Consider the following 24,054-nt stretch of genomic DNA (forward strand, 5'->3'; position numbering starts at 1 on the left):
GCCAGTCTGTGTCTTAGTTATGATGTAGGCATTGAAAATATTCATCTAAATCAACTTTTAGATAGCTGGACACTGAAATCTCGCTTGTATCAGAGTACAACACAAATAAGGAAGGTATGCTTCAAGAGGATGAGAGTTATGGGTGGCTTGGGAAAAAGGCAGGTATCATGTTTTGAAAAACAAGTTGATGTTTTAAAAACAAAAAACAAAACCCTTTTTTATTCTGAATATAGGCAGCAGTACTACAGTTTCAGCCTTAAGAACTTCCTGCCTCCTGGGCTGTGCGGTGATGCAGGATAATCCTGACTGCCTCGTTCAGGCTCAAGCCATCTCTTGCCTTCAGCAGCTTCACATGTTTGCTCCTCGACATGTTAACTTGTCTAGCCTTGTAAGCTGCCTATGTGTGAGTATATCTTTACTAGTTTATGTGCTTGTATTTTAAGACATTTTGTTCAGAAACAGTTAAAAATTACAGATGCTTGTTTAACCAGAGAAACTGATCATTGCGTAGGGGTCAAGTGTTCCATATGCTCCTGCAGGCAAGTGTCCTCTATGTTTTTATTTTTTTTCCACACTTTCTGCTTCCCTTTTACAAGATGAGCACATTCTGTAAAAATACTGGCCTTCTGAAGTGCTTGCGGGTGCATTCTGCTGCTCTTATTAAGGCCAGTTGTCTGGCAGGATATACCATCCATTCCAACTGTGTGCTGTATTTTTACCAGCTATTTTATGTTGGCCAGTTTTTTTCCTCTGCTGCTTTTTGTCTTAGGTGAAGGATTACAAAAAAAAAAAAAAGTGTTTACTGGTTACTGAGAATTGTTTTGTTTGGATTTGTTTTTCCAGAATAGTGAAAAACCAGAGATTTCTCTGGTTTGTAATTTCTGTAGCACTAGTGCTTCAGCGTGCTGACTTCTTGGCAGTCAGTATAAAAATTTCTGACACTTAAGTAATAGTCAAACTAGGTCTTTGGAAAAAATCAACAGAAGCTTTGTTTTCAGCCCTGTTTGAGAAAGAGGGGAAGAGGGAGATGTTTGTTTCCTGGGGTTGCTTTTTTGGGGGGGGGGGGGGGTGTTTGCCCCCCCCCCCCCCCCCCCTAATTTTCCCCTCGGCTGCTCTGAAGCACTTTGTTCTATGCAGAAAGCAAAAGTAATTTCCTGATAGTTGTTAGCCTTGGTGGGTTTTCAGGGGCTAGCTAGGGTTGTGTTTGTTTGTCTGGAGGGGGATGGGATGCTTGTTTTTTCTGTTGTTGCTTTTTTTTTTTTTTTTTTTTTTAATAAGACCACCCAGTCTCCCTGTAAATCAGAGAGAAACAAAAAATCCACAGACATTAAACATTAAGGTAGGGTTGGTTTTTTTAGTATTTTCCTTCCATTATCTTTGTTATGTTTGACAAGAAACATGGTCGCAGGAGCCAGGAAAAATTGAAGGTGAAGCTCTTTCAGCACCACATTGTGTTAGGCATGGGTATACTGGTTGCAGAATAACTGTAATTCATTTGAAGCATTTGGGGTTTTTAAGATATACCATTTTCTGTTCTCTGGGTAAATTTTTTTTTCTTGCATCAATAAAATCACAGCACATCATATAAGTCACTTTCTTGCTCATAGGATGTATTTGCATTTGGGATCATATGTAAGTTCATGTATGGTCTGCTTCTGTATACAGTATGATCTCTCTTAACTAATAGCAAGTACTTAATAATAAAGAGGATGTCATGATAAATTTGTCTATACAATATTACTGATTTTCATTGTTTTTATAAATTGTTTCAAAGTACTTCATACAGGACTTTAGTGACTTTTTAATATAAAATTACTCATTTAAGAAGAAGCACGTTTCGTGGCTCGAGTGTTCGTGTGTCTTTCTAAATGTGTATTTTCACCACTACCCCAGAAACAATTGTGAACTTCATGGGGGAGGAGTCCACCAAAATCAGTGGCCTTATATGGGTGAATTCTTCTCATTTTCATGAACTTGTTATGGAACTACAGGCAATTGATGCTGGCAATTCAGTAAATGTCAGTACATCTCTAACAGTGTCATAAACAAAGAAGGTTTGAGTGCGTGCTTTGCAGGTCTGTGAAAAGATCGTTGCACAAGCAGACTTCTGCATTTGTAAATCTCCTGTGTAGTTTCCACCTACTAAATCACCATCTCGTGGGGAAGTAGTATAAAGTGTTGGACTCTCCATGGGTTTAAATTTCTGCAAGTGGAGAGCAATATGTGACTGCTCACATTTGGAAGTCTTAAGGGGAAGTAAAGTATAAAAGCTGGGCACTAGACACTGGATATTCACCACTGCATTGTTTATTCAAAGCAGAAAAAGAGGAGAGCAAAGAATTTGTGGTCAGATAAGTGATCTGTTCCTCCTCTGTCCATAGAAATATGCATTTTCACTCATAAAATCTTGAAAATAAATGTGCAAAGAATTTCTTTTTTAGTGACATTTGAACCAACTCCCCTCTTCACCCTTTCTCCCCAAGGTTTCTGTGTCTTTAAACTTGTCTATTTCAGAATTTTAAAAGGTATTTTCTCTTTCTTTTCCCCCTCCTCCCTCTTCCCCCATTTCTTTTATAAATAAATGTAGCACTAGCCATGCCAATGCAATTTCTGTGAGCAGCTTCAGGATTCCTCCTCCGCCTGTATTTACACCCCCTAGAGCATGATATGGTTGAGATCCCCAAAGTATTTAGGCCATTGAATTTGTGACTATGCTAGCACTTACAAAACAGGACTCAGGCAGTAGGTACACAGCTTCACTGACTCATTGTTTGGGTTTGGTTTTACTTGTGTATTTGTGCCTTGTGTCATTATCTAGTGTCCCTTTTGAAAGTATTCCTTGTTTGTCCATTGGATCTTTTTTCATGGGGCTTTGCATCTAATAGTAATGCTTATCATGCAAGTTGTATTCTTGGCTCCAGCAGAATAGAAATCATATGCTTTTAATCATGCCTAACATCTAAAGCTAACTTAGGTGAGCACAGATTTCTGAAGAGCTTATCTGTGTAATCTTATGATATAGTGAATACCAGTTTTCAGCTGGAAGATATTAAAGGTATTTTGAAACACAATAAGTGTACAGTGTCCATAATTATGCTCTGCTATTCTCTTGGTACTGTTTAAGTACTAATTTTAGAGGCAACTGGCTTGCAATTTAAGTGTGTACAACGTTAAATATAAGATAAATGAACTAAGTAAACTAGGAGTTTGTTATGTTTGAGGTAAGAATCTGAATTTTAATATATGTCTCCATGTGTGGTTGGTATCACTGTGATATCTATATTTTGGTTTTGTCATGACTGGTTTGTCATTTGTTTTTGTGCAGGAAATCTTGTTGGATAATTCTGTGTTGGTAGGTCCCTGTGCCTTGTTAATCCTAAACTTCTGCAGTTTGCTGTGGTGTTTTTTTATTTCACCTTTTATCTTTTCCTTTTAACCATTTTAATGTAATTTCTTTTAGCATGTCAAGTGACATTTGATTGTCATCCTAACCAGACCCTTCCTAACTTTCTGCAGATGGCAGGCATACATTTCATTTATGTGCTTAGCGAGACATAATTTTGTTTTTAACATATTAAGCACAGAAAGGGAACTGTTTGTTCATTTAAGTTTGTATATGATGCTTGCATTTTGTGTCTGTTATTTAGTCCTATCCCCTGCTTAGAATATGAGAGAATGAGACAGGTGGAAAATACGCATCTTGCATTATTCAGCAGCCTGCCCTGGATCCTCTGTTTTTTCCCTATTAAAAATGAGCACTGAATTTTATGCATGTCCAACTTGAAGTAGAATCTATAGAGTGCTTGCATAAATATTGCATTAAAAAAACTCACTTCTTTTTAGAGTTTCAATTAAAGTATCTTGCAGACATACTTATTGAGTCAGATTTCTTTTAGAAAAATTATGGAGAGATAGCGTCTTCATATGTATTAAACATGTAACTCTGAGTATTGTAGATTCATATGCATGCATAGGCATTCAAAAGACGAAGCTTAGTTTTGTTAATATAACGAAGCTGAAATTCCGTATCACTTTTTTTCCTTAAGTTGTTCTTTTTAACTGTATGTTAAATAATATATATTAGTCATTTTGACTAACATACATTAACCTGTTGCTGACAAATGAAGTGCATGACCTTGCTGGAAGGTTTCCCTGCAGTAGACACTCAGCTCTGCCTATTTTAAGAATGGCAACAGCTAAGGGTGCACAGTTGCTTAGTTGCAGAGAATATTTTTATTATAACCTAATCTTAATTTAGAAGAAGCTGCATAGATGTTGGTGTAGCTATCTTGCCTGGCCACACAGCTGGTTCATTGTATCTTTGGAATCTCTTTCAGAATGTTCTGAAAATTGAAAGCAAGCAAATTAAAATAAAATAAGAAACCAGCCAACCAACCAAAACCCCCCTGGATATGTCATCGTGTTTTTTTAAGTGTTTTTCCTTTTTCCTGTAAAAATGAATCTATTCTAATATATTTTTCAGTATAAAGAACAAACGCTGGCCTGGTGGTGTTAAACTATGGTGATGCTATAAACTTTTTTGCCAGAAATTGCTCAGGAGAGCTGATTTGTCTCAGTGGGATACATTCACCAGTAGCTCTCACCCTTCCTCTCACCTCCTTTAAAATGTACTTTGATGTAATCTGAGTATATAATATTTTTTGTGATGAAATGGCAGCAGTGCTCTTTTTGCCCTTTCCTATAAACTTTCTTTCATGCATGGGAGTTCAGATTTACTAAAGCCTCATTAACTGTCTCACCCTTGGTTACATTGGCATTTCTCTAGTTACATCTCAGGATGATTAGAGTAATTTTCTCTTGCACTGAGTTTTCAAGCCCGTTATATATACCCTGTAGTCAAAGAATAAAGTTCATTGTTCTTTGGGACCATGATTTAGCTGTCACTGAAGTTAATGTAGGTCTTCCCACTTCCTACTGGTGGGAACCCAAACCAGTCTTACAAGTTACCTTTGGTGAGAAAATGTTAAAAGTACTGATACATTAAAATTGATTACAGGTGTTGCAAAACCTTTCATTTGGGATTAAAAAAAAATAATAGCTGAGCAAAAATAGTATCAACTACATGCTTACTGACTTCACAGATTTGTCATAACTGCAATTGTTCTGAAAATACTAGCCTTACTGAGGTATTACTATAAAGGTGTGTTAGCCACCTTACTGTTTCTTCTTGCATATTTCAGGTGAATCTCTGTAGCTCATACTTATTACTGAGACGTGCAGTTGTATCATGCTTATGTCAGCTTGTGCAAAGAGAAGCTGCTGAGGTATCAGAATATGCTGTTGCATTAGTGAAAGAGAACAGAGAAGATTTTACTCCAGGTGATGTATTGAAGTTTTGACATCAAATATCTTGAAACATTGATAGAGAATTTTAAACTCTGCTATGCGTATGAAAACTTCCTTAAGTTTTTTGGGGTTTTGTGCTAAAAGGCCTGAGAATGATATCTAGGTCATCCGAGGACTGGTAATAAATGATTTCACTTTGGATTTCAATTCAAGCTGATTTGGAAACTTTCATAAAAGATAGGTTTCCTGGATTCAGCTGTAACAGTTATTTTTCTCCTTCTTGGTATATGGTGCTAAACCACGACAATAGGCTATAGTAATTTTGTAAAACTGCTTTTTAAAATTGGTCATATTGGGCAAATAAAAATTGGACATACTCATTTAACAAATTATTTCCATGTGTCTGGCTTTGAACTTTGTTGGAGAAAAAATTTAATTTCCTTTTCAAGTTAAAACATTGTTTTAGAGTCACCTCATGCGTAAGTGTGAAGAATGAGATGGCCAAAGATAACGCTTCTCCGAAGCTCAGATGCCCTGGTGATGGTAGTGCTATGAAATTCAGAGTAGGATCCCCCCACCCCTGGGTAACTTTTTCCTTCTTGTTAGTACATTTCTGGAGAAGTTCAAAGTTTGTTTTGTATTCAGATGATTTAGATATGGTATGAAAGGAGTTAATACTGTTATTTCAGAAGTATTTCAGGACTAGATACTTGTTCACAAAATACTCTTGGTGCAACCTTCAGTTGGGTTTCTGTGGTCATTACTGCAGTTTTGTGCTGCGCAGCATTCAGCTCACAGACTTTGCTCTTAGCAGATGTTAACATCAGAGAAATAGGCCTGGAAGGGGCATTGCTCAGCTTGCTGGACAAAGAATTGGATCAAAGATTGTGCCAAGATATCAAAGAGACTCTGATTCATATGCTTACTTCAATGGCAGTTGAAAAGCTCTCTTTTTGGCTGAAGCTTTGTAAAGATGTTCTTGCTGCCTCATCTGGTAAGTTCTAATACACTGTAGTTGAGAACAGAATGAAAATAAGGCCAGCAGCAGTACAGCATGACACTGAGGGAAAGTATTTTTTTTTCTTGAATGCTTGACATTTATGAAGTGTATCATTGTCCTTCATAATGAAACACTGGACCCTTTAACTTAGTTCTTTCAGAAGGAATATGACTTTCTCCCTTCTGATTGCTTTTCCCTATTGAACAAGTTTTTGTAAACATTTTAGTATGTCTTGTCTTTTCATATTCTTGCTGATTTATAGTCTTAATTTTAATTTATTTCTATATCAGAAATGAAAATGCAGGATATGGGTAGGCTTGTGGGTCCTCTGCAATTACTTGCAACAAAAATATTCAGCCCCTCTCTTCTATTAATAACAGGAATCATGCAGACATATCACAGTGAAACTCCTGAGCAGAGAAAATCAATTACTGTGTTGAATACTGGGGAGAGTGGAGGGGTGTCTTCTTTTACCTTCAATGCAGGAGAACTTGCATTTAGGTTTCTATTTGTTTGGAAAGGTACTAGCTTCTAATGTGCCACACTTATTTTAAAAGGGTTTTTTATTTCTTTCACTGAAGTTCTTCATTTACTTTCATGGTATTTCTTGTATTCTAGCAAATAATATCAAATGAATGTTTTCTTACATTTTATTTTCAATTCTAGCATTTACTTTAAGGCAGCAATGTTGAAGGGGCTTATAGAGAGATGGACTTCAGAGATTTTCTTATGAGTCCTTCTGTAGTTTTCAGTTACAGTAAGACAGAATACTATGATTCTATGATTTCATCTTTTATTCTTCCTCCTTTGTCCTAAATACAGATTTCAATACAGTAGTTTCAATAGATACCACTCAGGAAGAGGAAACTGCCAAAGTGGATGATGCATCTATATTAACATCTAACAGTGATGAGAGGTTCCATCCTTTCAGTAATCCACGATGGTCTACTAGAGTCTTTGCTGCAGAGTGTGTCTGTAAGATTATAAGCCAGTGTGAAAATGCAGGCAGTGCACATTTTGACATAACTTTGGCTCAGGAAAGAAAACAACGTGATTCAAGAGGTATGTGTTAAGCACTGAAAGAATTTCACAGAAGGTGAAGTATGCTTAAAATAAACGTTGCATCTTAATGAAATTCACCAAAATTTGTTGTTTGTGATCATTGGAACCTTTAATTACTCTGATTAGAAGCCTATATTTATTAAGGTATAGAGCAATTTTTATTTGCCAAACTACACTTCCCTGGTTATAGTACCATGGGTTATGCATTGGAAGCCATTGTTTCTGCATAAGCTTTGACAATCAGAAGTGATAGCTGGCACCAGCCTACATCATCACAGTTTGGTATCTGGCAGTTTGACTGAAAAACTCCACTCTTCTTTTTCTTTCCAAAATTTGCATCATTACCAGCATTACCAGTAGAAACACAGTGCCAGTTTACACTACCTCTCTGTTTATCTGGACGTGTTTTCCTCAAAACTCTTTTTTTTTTTAGAAAGTCTGCCTCATACATAAAAATATTTATGGTTATTTGTCTGGTTGTTGTTTTTTTTTTTTTAACATTCAAATGGAAAGGAGCCTAGATTAGCATTTTGAAAATGTTGGGAGCAGTCTTATTAAAAGACAGATGTCTAAAAAAAAGGACTTATGTCTAAATCTAATAAAACTATTTTCTTTTTTAATCTCTGTTCTGTCTTCAGATGACTTTTTGGTATTGCATTTAGCTGACTTGATCCGTATGGCTTTTATGGCTGCCACAGATCACAGTGATCAACTACGTCTTTCTGGGCTTCAGACATTGCAAATTCTTGTTCGGAAGTTTGCAGCTGTACCAGAACCAGAGTTTCCAGGTCATGTAATTCTGGAGCAATTTCAAGCCAATGTAAGCACCATTGCTAATAACTTAGAAAAGTTTAGAGTTACAGTTAATTGCTAAAAGAAATTTGCTTTTTGCAGTATGTGGTGATAGAGTTGGATTTCAGTTAGTTTGTTACTGAAACTATTATTAATTCCTTCAGACTTAACTTCCTTAAGAAAGCATCTTTTCTTTTGGCATATGATATTTTAGCCTCAGAGTTTTGCAAGTTTCAGTATTTTTCCTTCTTTACTATTTGAATACAGGAAAAACAAAATAGAACATTGGGTTGTTGGTTGTTTTTTTTTTTTTTGAAAGCATTGCTTCCTAAGTGTGGAAGTATTGCAACAAATACTAGGAACAACTATCGTTTAAAACTTTGCTTCTTTGCTTTGAAGTAAGCAGCCTTTGCACACCAGAGACCACACTATGAGACCTTGGTCAATAAACAAGCTATAGGAAGGAAAAAAAGGGTTGTACTCACAAGGTCTATTACATTTAAGTCTTGGTTGAGACTTGCAGAAAAGATGTCCTGATCATTTTGCGTTCCAGACCACACTTGCACTAAATATGACAGGCAGCTGTGTTAAGCCTCATCTGGCTCGCATTCTTCAATTTCTAGCAGGCACTGAGTAAGTCAGATCATTTTCTCTCATAGAAATTGAGAGTTCCTGAAACTAAAGACATCACAACTCACTTTGCTCTTTCTTTTGCCATTCAAATTCTGTTCTAATGGCACTTCTTTGTGGGAGAGGAGAAGTGTTTTGATGTAGTCTGGAGCTACCAAGGGAAAAATCTCACCATTTGTCCTTGCTGTCCCAAACTGTCAAGCAAGTCACAAGTAGTGCTAATAATTCTCCTTTTTAACTTTCACTACCCTCAAAGTGTTTCTGCTAATACTATGCATAGATATGCTCATGAACTGTTTCATAGAGGTTGAAGAGATTTGAAGCAGTTAAATATCTAGTTTTTTTTTCTTGGGGGGAGAGAGGGGTTGCTCAGTTTTTTTGTTTTGGTTTGTTTTTCATTAAAACAATTTCTTTTCACTTACTGCCAGAAATTTGTGTTTCTAGTACTTGTACTACACTTTGTACTTTTACCCCAAAGAGCATCAGACTTAAGTCTGAGTGTTCAGATATCAGCTAAAGCAGCAAGGGAAGTTTTCATTAGCCTTTAGTGAAATAGCTTTCAACAGTGAGAGTAGGTAAAATTTCTGCAAGCTGGTAAGTGTATGTTTGTGTGTTCTTTATTAGGTGACTCAGGTTTGTGCTCTCCCCTTGTCTCACTTTGCAAAGCTGACCAACTTCAGCTGTTTGTTTCCTTAAATCTGTATCCTTTCTGAGCAAGGAAGTATCACTCATTAGGTGTCTTGCAAGTATTTCATGGTTTGCAACATTGCTTTTTCTCTTGAGGCCTACTCATCAAGTCAAGAGTTGAGGAAGGAAGAGGTTGCTGTTTCAGTTTTGCGCTGTGCAAAAAATAGAATCAACTTTGAAGACCCCTCTTGAAGAGAACCATGTTTTTTAGTGTAAGCAGAACAATGAAAGTATGACTGCAGTTGTTTCCCTGCTCTTTAACCTCACTGAAACAGTCTGTAGAAAAATGAAAAGGAAACTATGCTTTATAAAGAAAAACTGCAACGAAGCCTACTTATGAAAAGTAATTAGTTGTTTGCTATGCCTTAAATTTTGTAAAACTTCTCTTCAGGTTGGAGCAGCACTTAGGCCTGCCTTTGCTCCTGAAACACCTCCTGATGTCACAGCAAAAGCATGCCAGGCAAGTGTTGAAAGTCTGAAGTCTTAGGTAATAGACCCTCTGGAATTTTGTTTTTCCTTGATACACCACACAAGAAGAAGGAAATAAATCATGTAGCCTCAAATCCCCAGTGTACACAAAATGTCACCCTGTTACCTCTATGTTGTAACAACTCAAAGATTTTATACACTTTAAAATCTTTTCTAGAACTTTAGCAGTTGGTACTTGGCTGTTATTTGACATTGCTCTAATGGGTTTGGTTTTCATTACTCATGTGTACTAAACTCTACTGTCATTTAACATTAATTATTATCCAAGAGTGCCTGTGTCTCAATAGAAATTAAATTATTAAATCTGTCTTTCATAATTTTACAGATTGAAAAAAGGACTGTTGTCCAGTGGTGTTTGGCTCTTATTTCTCATTATTTCTGTTTTGCAACACTAGGTATGCAGTGCTTGGATAGCAAGTGGTGTAGTAAGTGATCTTAATGACCTTCGAAGGGTTCACCAGTTGCTTGTATCCTCTTTGCTCAAAGTGCAGGCTGGGAAAGAAGCACAAAGTCAACAATATAATGAAAGCACCTCAACCATGGAGATACTAGCTGTGCTTAAGGCTTGGGCCGAGGTTAGTGTAACAGCTCTTTAATCATAGTCTTGATATTTGGTAGCTGAGTTAGAACCTTTCAGATAGAATGGTTTCAGGAATTGCTTACATGCTTCATTATACACAAGTTGCTGGTCCTTTGCTTTGCTTTGATACTGCTAAACAGTACACAGACTTTGTAAACTGATAAAAGCACTGCTAGGTAAACTGTTGTATTATACTGTACATCAGTACAAATATTAAGATATACAAACTCTGTATAACTATGTACTGGATCCCAGATATGAGAAACCATGAGAAAGTAAACTATGTATAAGCTTTCGTGACATGTAGTTTATGAGTATTTCACTTAAGCCCTAGGCAGTTGCTTCTCACTTAGGGTCTTACCTATTTCTTGTTTCCAGAATTCAAAGGAATTTCCCCCATCCTGTTGTGGGGAGAAGTGGAAGATGGGCTTGGTGGTGTTTAATCACTGGCCTGGGTAAACCCACTGCAACTAGCAAACTTGAAAAAGATGCAGAAATCATAGTTGTAGGAGATGGATACTCACAATAGCTAACTTCAGATTAGTTGAACTGGTCTCCTATGTCTCCTTTTAGTTGAGAAAAGCTTCTCTCCAGGGGCATTTTGGAGATACTAAAGAGGGTTGCTAGTCTGAAAAATTCTGAAGCCCATCTTTTTCGAGAACTAGAGAGGCATCTTCTCACATGAAGTTAACCTACTGATAGTAACACACAAAGTTTGCAAATTATGAGACTCTACTCTTCATTCTTTACTGCTAACACAGGGTAATACATAGTTTGAGAAGTTGTTTGAAAGTGCAATATGTCATTTCAGTTAAAATGAGATTTAGGAATGATTTGACTGTGGTTTCAGGATCATGTTTGTAGGTGTGTTATTTGATAAGTTCTTCAGTCTTGTTACAGTCTCATAACTGTAACAGGGTTTGATGTTTGGAAGCTGAAGCTGAACAAGTAATACATTATTTCTTCAAGGCAGAGAAGTTAATTGCAGCTATGTTTAGGAATTTCAACAAGTTTTCCTTTATTGGGACTCAAGATTACCTGGGGCACTGGATTCAAAAGGTTTAGAAGTAAGTGCTTGTTCATCCGTGCCTACTGGACTTGAAGCAGGAATAGATTCTAGGAAACCTCATACTGGTTCAACAGGCAGTCATGCTAATATCACAGTAGTTTTCCAAATGTTAATATTCGTAAATTTCTCTCCAAATGTGTAAACAGGTTTACATAGTTGCAGTTGAAAAGCAGAAAAATCAAAGTGATGCACACAATCACTGTTTCAAAATTGGAAACTCTGCAGAAGAAAACTACAGAGATATAACATCTTCAGCCAGTGGACTTCTTGACTTAGTACAGGCAGATCTTGGAACACTAAGCAAGCTCTGGCTTGCTGCACTTCAGGATTTTGCTCTCTTAACTTTGCCTTTAGAGTATGCATCACAACTACCTGCTGAAGGTAAGAAGGCAAATCATTTGTGTTTTCACTTGTAAATGCACATCATTAATGCCCTAGCTTGTGTTAAGATCACAGTTAGATTGTATAGAGAATATGCATACTTGTATATGTGTCTAAAGATAAAGACTGGTTTTGAGAACAGAGATTTCACTGATGTGAGTAGTAGTTTGTTTGGTGTTCTTGTTCGCTGGGTGATTTTAAGGTTCAAAGAAGACAAAGGTAATTTGGATTCTGTCCAAATAATATAAATGAAGTGCCTTCATTAGGGTGAATTTTAGTACTGAACATTAAAAAAAAAAGTCATACATAACATACGATAAATATAATTTCAATTAAAAGAATGATCCCTTTACAAGGATGAGAAAATACGGTAGTTGAAAATAAATTACATCCTTAAAATTGTAACTTTTCTTCTTTCAGGAGGTACATTTTATACAGCAGAGACAATTGAAAATGCCAGACCTCATTACTACAACTCCTGGGCACTGATACTTTATGCTACAGCATTATGGCTTACTAGCACAGGTTTCATCGTTGTTGATCCAGATGAAGGTGTTACTAATCTCTCTAGACCTGTCACCCCAACTACAATGTGTCAAGATTCTTCTACCAGGCCCTTGGTGAAATCTCCTGAGGATGTGAATACTGACAGATTTCATCTTATCTTGGGTTAGTGAGTGCAAAATCTGTCTAGATGCTGTAACCCAAAATGTAATTTTAATAGATAAAACAGTAGCAAATAAATATTTAATTATTCAAATTTAACTGCATCACTGAATATAGCATCTTTTAGAAAAATAACCAGTCAGAAGAATTTAAAGTCCTAGTAAGAAAACGGTAGTGTTTTCTCAAATGTGGTAGAAAAAACACTCGGTATGAGTGCACTGAGTTCTAAAAATGTGCTTTCTGCTCATAAATATGCAAGTTCAAGGGTGTCTTTTATCACAGTTGTGGTGCTACAGTTACAGAGTGTATGGTTTAGCGTCACTGAAGTAGTTTAGCATCACAGAGTAGTGTGTAAGTTGGAAGGGACTTTTGGAGGACATCTTTTCCACACACTCCTGCTCAAGCCAGGCCACCTAAACACAGTTGCCCAGGACTGTGTTCAGGTGGCTTTGAATATTTCCATGGATGGAGGCTTTGCAACCTCTCTGGGCAACCTGTGCTGGTGCTCAGTAACTCTTACAGTAAGTAAGTGTTTCTGTAAGTTCATTTAAAGCTCTGTTTAAGCATCTGCTACTGCAGAGGATTATCAGGCAGTTGAACACAGTCCCAGTTCTCCAAATATACACTATTAGGTATTTCTGGTTGTATTTTTCTTTCTTTGGTCTCTCTTTTGTGTCCTTTCATAGTAACTTTTTTGGAATGGGTTTGTATCAACCATATGCATATGGCTTCTTTTGCATCCCAGTCTTCCTGCACAAAGCCAGTTTTCCTTTGAACTCCAGTGTTCCCTCAGTTAAAAGTTGGACCTGTGATGCAAAAGGTGCTCATTTTCCCTGCTTCCTAAGCTAATGGATTAGTGCTTCAAATTTCATATACTTTGCCATAGACATCTGGCTGTTTATTCTGCTTCCAGACATACTGCACTTCTTCATTTTTACTTCCTAGGGAGAAACTGAAAGCAGTTCAAAGCATGGACATTTTCTGTTGCACAGCTCTTTAGTGTACACTGGTCAGTTGGCCAAGTCATTCCACGTTTTTGAATTAGAGCTGTACAACTGGGATAAGAATATGGATCACAGTTTACATGAAGTTTATCTCCAGTGTCATGAACTGTCATCTGAAGAGCCCTGAAAGCTGAGGAAAAAAAGTGGTTATTTTTATCTGCCCTAGGATTGGCAAGTTTAGGCTTCACGTAATTTGTTTATTACTGGTGATCCAGTTGTGATAGCTGTATTCTTTAGTGCTATTATAAAATGGGAAGATAAAACCTCTGTGTTTGAGTTTGTGAACTACGATTACTTTCTCCTTTATTTCCCTCTATTGCCTAAATTGGTGACTAAGCAAATATTCTGTGATACTTTCAGTATTAATTGCCTACCTATTCATTGGACTTAGAGTTCAGCGTCTTACCTAGAAATTGCTCTGGATTTTTACTTATTTATGTTAATAGCCAGTTTGAATCATGTCTTCTACGGTGTAGAAGCTGAAGTTCTTTCATTGTTTTGAGGGAAATAGAGTTCTTGCTCCAAGATATTAGTAACAGGAGATGAATTCACTTAATATAAAATGCAAATGCTATTTCCGTATCTGCTAAAACCTACTGTTGGGTTACAATAGCAATTGACAAAATTCCTTCAAAATTTCACACACATATGGGTTTTTTTCTTCTCATGCTTACAGGAATTAGTGTGGAATTTCTCTGCTCTCCTCGATCAGATGCAGCAATGGAGAACATTATTGCCTGCTTACGTGCCCTACATGCACTCTTTGATGTTCCATGGCCAAGGTCAAAAATAGGTGGTGATCAGGTAATGTCTCAATGGTCAAAACACCCCAAAATTAAGGCATAATTTTAGTTTGTACATTATCTGTACTATCTACTGTATATGCAGGAATCTTCAACACATAAGTAGTAGGTGAATTATATGCTTTACCAAAATCCAAAGCTGTAAAGGGAGAGAGCACAACATGGAACCTGGAAGAAGACAGTGAGGGGCAGTGAACTTGAGGACATTTCATCAGGAAGGAGTAATTAGATGAGTAGGATGAGAGACAGGTAAAGACAGAATTCCAGAAAAAAATGTTCGCTTTTTCCTTCTGTCAAGGGACAGTTCAATTAGATCTATTGTAAACATTAAAGATGATAAGAAAACTGTACAAAATCAGTGGTGTTAAACACCAACAATTAAAACAACCCCGCAAAAAACCCACACACAACACACCAATGATCCTAAAAGAAGTGCTAACTTCAAAATTCCTTTTTTTTTCCCTTTAAGTTAAGCTTTGTACCATTCTGTGTGCCATGCAATTTCCTAACATGGCAAAAGTGATAAAGCTCATGGACATGCTGACTATGGTGCTCTCTCCAAGGAAGGAAATGCATATACTATAGCAGAGTTAGTGTAGTATCTCCACCTTTATGAGTTAAAAAGCCATAAGATAAAGATTACTTGGGGGTCTTTTTTAGTAGTTTTAAGTGCCTTATCTCTAATTATTGTGATTACTATTTTGTTGGGAAAATTGAGCAGGACTCCTGCTACTGGGAACTAGGAGCTAGATATGGAAGAAAATGCTAGCTCCTGACATTGTATCAATTATATTGTGTTCCTTAGTGAGATTAATAAGAGTAATACTGTTAGCTTTAACGGGTATTAACAAGTTTCTAAAATACTTGCAATAAAATAGGAATATATTAAGCATTGTTCTTACTGTAGGAGTTGGGTGTAGAGCTGCTGAATGTTTTGCATCGACTGATACTGACCAGAGAATCACCTGATATTCAGCTTGCTGCCCTTGAAGTGGTTCAACTGATTCTTTTTGCAGCTCAGGAACATGTGAAAGAAAAGCGGAGAAGTGCAGAAGGTACAGTAATGTATGAGATGTTGAATGCATATTATCAGGGTTAAACCAATTCTTTCTTGGAAAACTGCATTCTTGGAGGTGATATTCTAAGATACAACTTAATTTGAAGTGTGTCACAATTGGTGACTAATCCTGGTTTACTTAGGTCAGTCCAGGTGCCTGACATGAGAAATTGGGGTGGCATGATAGATAGCAGGTGGTTTTGGTGTTGAGTAGAGGGCATGAAGTGAGGAGGAAGACTGGAGAAACCGAAGTTGGGATAGTCTTGTGTGGTGTCAGGGAAGGAGAAGTCCTAGTGAAAACCTGGGATCACCTGCAGTAGAGTAAGGGAGAGACATGGCACACACAGTTGCTACAAGCCAGACTCCCCTATTTACTCTGATTGTAACTTCCTAAAGTAAAATACCATTCCATTTTGTAAAATAAGAAATCTGGGAGAAGAATCAAAACACTTATATCAGGTGACATCATATTGGCATGGTACCTCAGCACACTGTATGTCTGAATTATTGTACACACTTTTCTCTTTTGACAATCAGTGCGTAGTTTGCTTATTCAGAAGAACGGATGTTTGCCAGTAGAACTTTGAATACATATGCCTGCACATAGTTATGTATCAGGATTGTCGCTTGGTGATGAAACAGTCTTAAAAAGTAAACTTTCTGGAAACAAGGTACAGCCTGCAGATTTCTGCTATATTTCTTTTTTGTTTTAGTTGATGATGGTGCTGCAGAAAAGGAAACACTACCAGAATTTGGAGAAGGCAAAGACACAGGAGGACTCATACCTGGGAAATCATTAGTCTTTGCAACACTGGAGTTGTGTGTTTGTATTCTTGTCAGACAGCTTCCCCAGCTCAACCCTAAATTAACGTGTAGCCCTGCAGTTCAATCTGGAAAACATCTGTTACTGTCAGAAGATGGAAGTAGACTGGTAGCAGCAGCATTAATTATTCTCTCTGATGTTCCTGCAATCTGCTCTCCTGAAGGTATGCTGTTTCATCACAAGATTAATGAAAGAATATTGGGTTATTATAAGCCCCCTTATTATTACCTAATTTTCTCAGCCGGATGAATCTGGCAGCAAGTTGTGTTGATTTGCTTGTGACAGTTTCCTGTTTTAATTATTTTTTTGACTGTCAGATTACAAAACAAGTTACAAAACTGAAACAATTAAAGGAGTAGTTTTTCTCTTCCTCCCACACGTAGCAGTGCAATTAATAGATTCATTTTGTTCAGGGAAGTATATGAGAGCTACATGATAAGGTTCTTCTTGAATTGTCTATTCTGGAATTTATAATGCAGACATAAATTAAATTTAAAAGGGAAATGTATCATGTTACCTTTCACTAAGAACCATCATTTGAACATTAGGAAACCACTCTAAGGAATTCAGGTTGATTTTTTCATATTAGTTGATTTTTTACCCATGATTCATTTTGGATTCACTCCAAAGTTCAAGATGGTTCCCCCCCTGCCACCCCTCAATATCATATTCATATGTATGATCTTTCAGTACTGGTACAGCCACAGTTACAAACCATTTCTGCCCTACTCCTCTGTTCCCACCTTAGGTATCTGTGTTACGCCTTAGGCAAATTTTTGTATTTACAAGCCCTGGAAATTTTTAAATTATTTCTTAATTTGTTCTCTGTTACAAGAGTCTTCTTCAGGGGATAGCATATTCCAAACGGAATAGTAGGCAGTTCTTGCTGCCACGGTAAGGTGATGATGTGATTTCTATCTGCAGCTCATTTATCAGTTCAAAGCAAAACAAACCTAGCATCACTTAAATTAAGGGCAACTGTCTTGTATGAGAAATAATCTGTGATTTTTCTTTTTTTCTCTGTAGTTCTTTTTGTCTTTAACTGTTCAGGTTATTCCAGAAACTAACAGCTTGGGACCAGATGGGATGTTTACCCTAGAGAACTTAACATTTAAGTCAGGTGACTAAAATGAGGATAAGCTTGCTTACACAGTCAGTTGAATAAGGAAGCATCTCCAAAAGTCAACTCATATAATCAAAGAGAGCTCCAAATGGAACTGCATCTTCTTTTTTTTTCCCCTTTGATAGGTAACTGAAGTTAGAGTCCTGTGAGACCATGTCTCTTACTTCAGGCACCTGTATATGCATATGTATGTATGTATGCATAATAAAATTTACAAATAAATTATGCTTGTGAACTGCATTTCCTACAGAATTCCAGCAATCAGTTTTCAGAGACTTGGCTGTTAAAAAACAGAAGGTAGATGTCCTCAGGTTCAGAAAGTATTTATGTGTATGTCAGAGACCCTCATTATTCAACAGGTCTCTCACAAACAAAAGCATATTAAAACCTTTTAAAAAGAAGGTTTGCTAATTAGGCAAGGACATAGGCACATGAAGCCATATCTCAACTCTGTGCTTTGATGAATTGGAACTTAAGATAGTAGTAACACGTAAGTATGCAGATTTCTAGATTGTCTCAAATTCATGTAGAGTTCTGTACTACTGTTAGATTCAAAGACATAAGAATATGCAAAACTGCTATGCCAAGCTACTCCAGTGATTTTTTTATATAGTCTCTTATTCTGACAGATTGACTTTCAGATTCCCAGGGAGAGATGATCTGTTCAGTATGCTGTGGGACAATCTGCTTCTCTCCTTAGGTCTCCTCTTTTCCAAAAAAGTTTTTTATCATAATGCTAGGATTATTTTTAGCACATTTTTAGTCTGATCCTCTTCTTATTAATCTGACTAAATTGTTGACTGTAGTGATTTCCTGGAGCAGTGGCAACCTTAGCTAAATACACATCGTGCAGGAGAAGTATTTCCTGTTACCAGTTTTGAAATTACCTCCTGTTAATTTCCTTCGCTGTACTGTCTTGCAAATACAAGATGCTCATAATTTTTTTTTCTCCTATACAGTGCTTTATATGCTTCCATAGCTTCTCCTCTTCTGCTCCTCAGTGATTCTGATCTTTCTGTTGTTTTCTCTGAACATAATTCCACACTTCATATAATAAAATCATCAAGGAAGATACACAATGCTAATTTAAAAGGGGAGAAGATTTAACTTCATTTATGCAATCTGGCTCCCTGTTTGTAAGTCACATAGTTCATATCTTCAGATTACCAGGGCCTCCATTCACATAGGTGATTAAAAATTATAAATCATAAATACAAAAGACATTCCAAGAAAACTTTTTTTTTTTAATGTGAAAGGTACCTGAAGTTCTTAGACTTATGTGAAATTATTTTGCTTTGTTTTGCAGGAAGCATTTCAGTTCTTCCTACTATCTTGTACCTAATCATAGGAGTACTTAAAGAAACTGCTGTGAAATTGCAAGATGGCCAGTTACCTTTGACCGTTGCTGCATCTCTACAAGCTCTTAAAGGACTCTTGTCTTCTCCAATGGCTCGAGCAGAGAAGAGTCGCACTGCTTGGACTGATCTTCTACGTAGTGCTTTGGTCACAGTGCTTGACTGTTGGGATCGAGGTAAGCACAAATTTGAGGTTTGTGTGTTTAAAAATGAGACAAAAAGAAAGTTTGGGTGAAAGGTCGTTTGGTTTTATTTAAATTAAATGCATGCACTCCTTAAAAAAAGATTAATATCTTAGTCACAGGAGAATTAGTTGGCTGCCAAATACTGTTGAAACTGTAGTGCAATCTTTTCCTTATAGTTCATATAAGAAATCATCATCTGTAAGGGTATAAATGTGGGTTTGCAGGCTTACCCCTGTATTATGTAGTGCCACAATGTAGCTATGAGCTAGGATGGAATAAGCAGGAGTTACGGCTTCAGCACACAGTTGAGCACAAATGACAACTCGACTGCATGCAGATTCTCCACAGAGAGCTAGTGTCTGTATTGAAGCAAAGGGTATTCAGACAGTGGTTCGAGAAAAAGTATTTTCATCATAAAGTTACTTTTCTGCATGCTGCTTCCTCAACTGCCCAAGTTTTTAGTATTTTTTATTATTTCTTATGTTTAATCTCCAAGTTGTAACTTGTCAGAATTGTTGTTTAAAATGTTGGGGTTTTAAGATACAGCAAATGAATTACATGTTCTTCATGCAAATTTTATATTCTCAGAATAGGTTGTACCCTAATATGTCGTACATGCGCTTCAAAGATATCTGTCGTACTTTATACAGAGGAACAATGGAATAGGAGTATGCTGTTATTTCTAAATATGCATATAACTACCCTTGAGTTCTGCTTTTGGCATTGGCTTTTATTACAGTAAAAGTCCATATCAGTGCATCAGAGTATGCTAAAGAAACATACGCATTGATATTTCTATTCCACCTCTTTGTAACACTTGAATTCATAGAATTGCTTTTTAATGCAAATCTAACGGACTGCTTACTTTATTGCTAGTAGATGGGCTTCTCCAAGAATGTGATGAAGTTAGCCTGCTTACTGCTATTACGGTATTCATTATGTCTACCAGTCCAGAAGTTACTACCATTGAGTGCCTTCAAAAGCATTGTATTGAGAAGTTTAAAATAACACTTGACTCAAAAGATCCTCTTGTAAGTACTGGGGAAGTTACAAGAAATGTAAATGAATTTTAGGTTTATTTTACGTTCAGTTGTTTCACTTGTCCTGTGTGTTGATTCCAGTTAAGTCTGCCCTACCTATATCTGTTGTATTATTTTAAAATACAGTTGGAGCAAGTTAGCAGGAACATGCCCAGCAGTGTGTTTCATCATTTTTTTCATTCTGTAAGCAGTCCTGTATTCTTATAGAGGTTTGTTTTGTTTTTTTTTTTACTGCATCAGACTCAGAACTTTATACATAGATAAATACATGACACAGTTGTGTAGTTTTCAGGCACCTTTTATTTGTTTAGTTTGTCTTTGACATACAGGTATTATCTTTTGCACAGGAAATCCCTCAGCTGTGGGTCTTTGAGAGCTGGAGCTCCTGCCCTACCTTTTACTGTCCCAGAAGCATTAGCTCCTGGCCACTGCTGGAGGCAGCGTATTGAACTGATTAATGCTTTGTTCTGACCTAGTGTAGATATTTTTAAATAGTTGCTTTAGATTGTACTGCCTTAGTTCTTCTATTACCATTCTTCATCTTAAAAAATGAAGTATCAGAAGGGGAAAAAAATCCACCTGTTATCATTGCAAATACAAGTGGCTTTTGTAGGAGTTGGGACTTTCTCACTCTGAAAGTCCAGTTCTGAAAATAACATGCATTAGATTCATGTCTGACTGTGAGAATTCACTGGTTTACTTGTATCAAACTGGTTTACCTGTATCTTCTCTATATGTATTCATGTAGTAACAAAAAGTTTAAACAAAGTCACTTTTACTTGAGAAATAGCTGTAGGAAAATGCTTGTTTATATATTAATATGTATCTAGTGTTATAAATGTTGGTTTCCATAGATAGGAAACCACAAATGCCAAATATGACTGCAAGAAAATGGTAGTATGCATTTGCAAATTTTATCCAAGCATATAGGTATCTGAACCTTTCAGAAATTATGTAGGAACTTGGTATTTCAGTCCGATTGACTTCCAGTAATATGCAAGCTAATGCACCATTTGAGGCATTGTAGAATTGTGCCTGCAGTTTGGCAGAGGTAACGCTTACATTTAAAGCACCTATTTTCAGTCAGCTGTATTTTTGTGAAAGGAGTCTATTTTCAAAATGGTACCGAGACATGATCTTCACACAAAAATTATGTTTTTTCCTTAACTCAAAGCTGTAAGAAGATGTAGGGCTCAGTGGGAAGAAACGGGAAGCATGATCTAGTTTCTCTTAATAATTTGACTACAAGTTACAATGCTCCTATAAAGTATTATGAATTAGCAGCTTACAACCTGGTGAATTTTCAAGCTGAGGCATATTTTCCTCCCTCCCTAAAACTTTACCTGACAAGTTGTGAGTTTTAAAACACTCTGACATGCATTTTTAAATACAACACTTTGTAAGTGCAAATTTGATTTTTCCCTTTAGGTACAGTGTAAGTGCTACCAGCTGCTGCACTCCATCTTTCAGCACCCAAACAAGACTGTGTCATATCCTTATATTCATTCTTTATCACCATCCATTGTGAGAAAACTGCAGGAAACAGAAAAAGCAAAACCTGAAAATGCTGCTGAACTTCAGGTCATTCAGGAAGGAATAAAGGTGGTTACAGCTCTTACAGCCACTGCTGAGGAAGAGCACCGTAAGTTACTTCCATTACTAGTATCCAAAACATTAGAGATGCTCAAAGTTGCCACAAGTAACAAATTAAAACTAAACAACCACTAGGAATCCAGTCCTGAACACTTAATTGCTAACAAAATTGCTAACAGGAATGTTGGTTCCTTTTACTTTACAATTCAAATAACTGTTTGCAATTTTGTAGTTTATGTTAAAATGTTAACTCAGAGAAAAAAAACAGTTAGAATTTGAAGCTGTTTTTAAAAACTATATGTTTAAGTTGTATTTTCAATGTTTATAGGTGCTCATTTGGTGGCCGGTCTTCTTCCCATCCTTATTTCCTTTCTTTTGGATGAAAATGCCCTGGTTTCTGCTACAAACTCGGCAAAAAGTCTGCATGAGTTTGCTTTGCAAAATCTGATGCAGATTGGTCCACAGTACTCATTGGTTTTTAAAAAACTAATGGCTGCTTCTCCAACTATGAAAGCAAGGCTTGAGTCAGCTGTAAAAGGCAACCAAGAAAGCATCAAAGCGAAGACTGCTAAACATGCAAAGAATCCTGGGAAAAGTTCGAGCATTCAGCTAAAGACCAATTTTCTTTAAAGTCTTATATTGTCAGTTTATGCACTTTGGTATCAACAGCAAAAAATGTCTTCTAATTTCTAATCAGAGTAGGATCAGTATGAGTTGATCTCATATTGCAGTTTGCACTGAAGTATTACAGAGTTTTTAAGAGAAAGCGTATCTCTATGACTTTCTTGTTAGTTAATGTAAGACTTATTAAACATCTCTAAAAACTATGAATAAATCAGAGGTCATCTAATCTGCATTTTTGGATTATTTTAGACTAAAATGCCAGAAATGCACATGCCTATATTAAAAACTGTAGTGAACTTTACCATAGATGTATTTAGGAGCAGCCCACACTTAGCCAGTAAGTAAAATGAATTTTGTTTTAAATGTTTGTCAAAAATAAGTTACCCTGGTTGGGTTTTAAGTCTAACTGGGACTTAAATTTACTTGCAGGTTGTAATCTATCCTAATTACTAATTTAACACACTGCATCATTAAGTAAACAGATCAAATATCCACATAAGCCTTACAATAGATTACTGTTCATCTCAAAAAAAAAGAAATCAACTCAATAAAGGTAATACTGATAGCTTTAATCCTAATAACTTCTTGAGCTGGCTGAGATTTAACGAATGCTGTTAAATACAGCTCTGCAATGCTTCTTCACTGAGGACTCTGTAGAGCTTTACACAGTGGGACTACTATGCATATGTAAGTATTTGCAGGCTTGGTGCCTTGCTGCTTGACACAGTCTCACTTTTCAGGATGTATACTGGTGTTAAATTTGTATTAGGCTAGCCAGGCAATTGAATACATATTTTGTCCAGGACAGGACAGCAATTTTAATATACTGTGCCTCAATTCAGACATCTGCTCTATCTGGATGTATGTTTCCCGATCTTTAAATGATCGGATATATATATACATGTAACGCACCTAAACTTACGTATCTCTGCAATGAGAGATGGACATATTTGAAGTCAGCTTGTCTTGTGTCAAATGAAGTGCAACAAACTCATAATAAGGAGTATTTAATCAACATTTTTATCAAGGAACATATTTTAATATAGAAAAATTAATATCAAAATTGCAATGGCTGCAAAGTATTTTCTACATATAGTGTGATGAATTCTTTCTTAATACCCATATTATCTAAACAAAACACTGACAAACTGAAGATAGTAGTTCCTTCTTGAATCTAATTACTTTAAAAGAAAGAAAAATTAAAAAATAAGATTCACAGAACTGAGAAACACACTGTGACTCAGGAAAAGCGTGATGTACTGTATTTTATTATAAGTTTTGTATATAAATATTATTGTAAATTGTACAGAATTAACCATTTGACCAAAGTTCTAACAATTTGTTTTTCTAATTTACATAAATAAATAAAGCTAATTTTCTTCACTTAAGGTTTGTCTTACTCATTTTACCCAATAGCAGGAGCTTGGAGGACTTCTGTAACAGAAGGAAAATGTTTTTATGCTGCCACAAGGAAACTAGTAAGAGATGTTTGAATTGGATGCACCAAGGTTTGTGACTTGACATTGCAGGTCTTCCTCTGTTCTGTGTAGCACAATAAGTAAGTAAGTAAGAGCAGGGAGAGAGACTTGATGTGTGTAAAGACCTGTTCAGTGCCAAACGCTGAAATGTGTGAACTGTGGAAAGCTGGTTGAGATACCTGCCATGTTTCCCTGGAGAACCAGAGTTCTTTGTTCCACCTCTTCATTGCAGTTGAATCTGTAGTTGTTGGCTCTGTTGAAAGGAAGTTACGTTAAAACAACGTGCTGTAAACTGCAGAATTAGTC

General features: G+C 36.5%; 1 protein-coding gene across 9 annotated transcripts in view; it reads left to right on the forward strand.

The window, feature by feature from the left end:
* HEATR5A (HEAT repeat containing 5A) overlaps positions 1-23,658 on the forward strand; it is a 56,994-nt gene extending 33,336 nt beyond the window's left edge. For 4 of the 9 annotated variants that reach the window (XM_057428448.1, XM_057428453.1, XM_057428455.1 and 1 more), the window contains 17 exons: positions 234-403; positions 3,326-3,352; positions 5,202-5,340; positions 6,122-6,301; positions 7,130-7,369; positions 8,008-8,189; positions 9,870-9,938; positions 10,363-10,542; positions 11,763-11,997; positions 12,418-12,666; positions 14,344-14,471; positions 15,378-15,525; positions 16,241-16,513; positions 18,780-19,004; positions 19,890-20,044; positions 21,482-21,695; positions 21,975-23,658. In XM_057428448.1, the coding sequence (XP_057284431.1) occupies positions 234-403; positions 3,326-3,352; positions 5,202-5,340; positions 6,122-6,301; positions 7,130-7,369; positions 8,008-8,189; positions 9,870-9,938; positions 10,363-10,542; positions 11,763-11,997; positions 12,418-12,666; positions 14,344-14,471; positions 15,378-15,525; positions 16,241-16,513; positions 18,780-19,004; positions 19,890-20,044; positions 21,482-21,695; positions 21,975-22,276 (3,116 nt within the window). In that variant the 3' untranslated portion in view covers positions 22,277-23,658. The remainder of the gene's footprint in view (positions 1-233; positions 404-3,325; positions 3,353-5,201; positions 5,341-6,121; positions 6,302-7,129; positions 7,370-8,007; positions 8,190-9,869; positions 9,939-10,362; positions 10,543-11,762; positions 11,998-12,417; positions 12,667-14,343; positions 14,472-15,377; positions 15,526-16,240; positions 16,514-18,779; positions 19,005-19,889; positions 20,045-21,481; positions 21,696-21,974) is intronic. The other 5 variants (XM_057428449.1, XM_057428451.1, XM_057428452.1 and 2 more) reach the window with 5 other exon arrangements.
* Positions 23,659-24,054: the final 396 nt, after the last annotated feature.

Source organism: Pezoporus wallicus, unplaced genomic scaffold (assembly GCF_028554395.1).
Source record: "Pezoporus wallicus isolate ANWC-B61680 ecotype Strahan unplaced genomic scaffold, APGP_CSIRO_Pwel_v1 contig_3486, whole genome shotgun sequence".
In the NCBI taxonomy this organism is placed as follows: Eukaryota; Metazoa; Chordata; class Aves; order Psittaciformes; family Psittacidae; genus Pezoporus; species Pezoporus wallicus.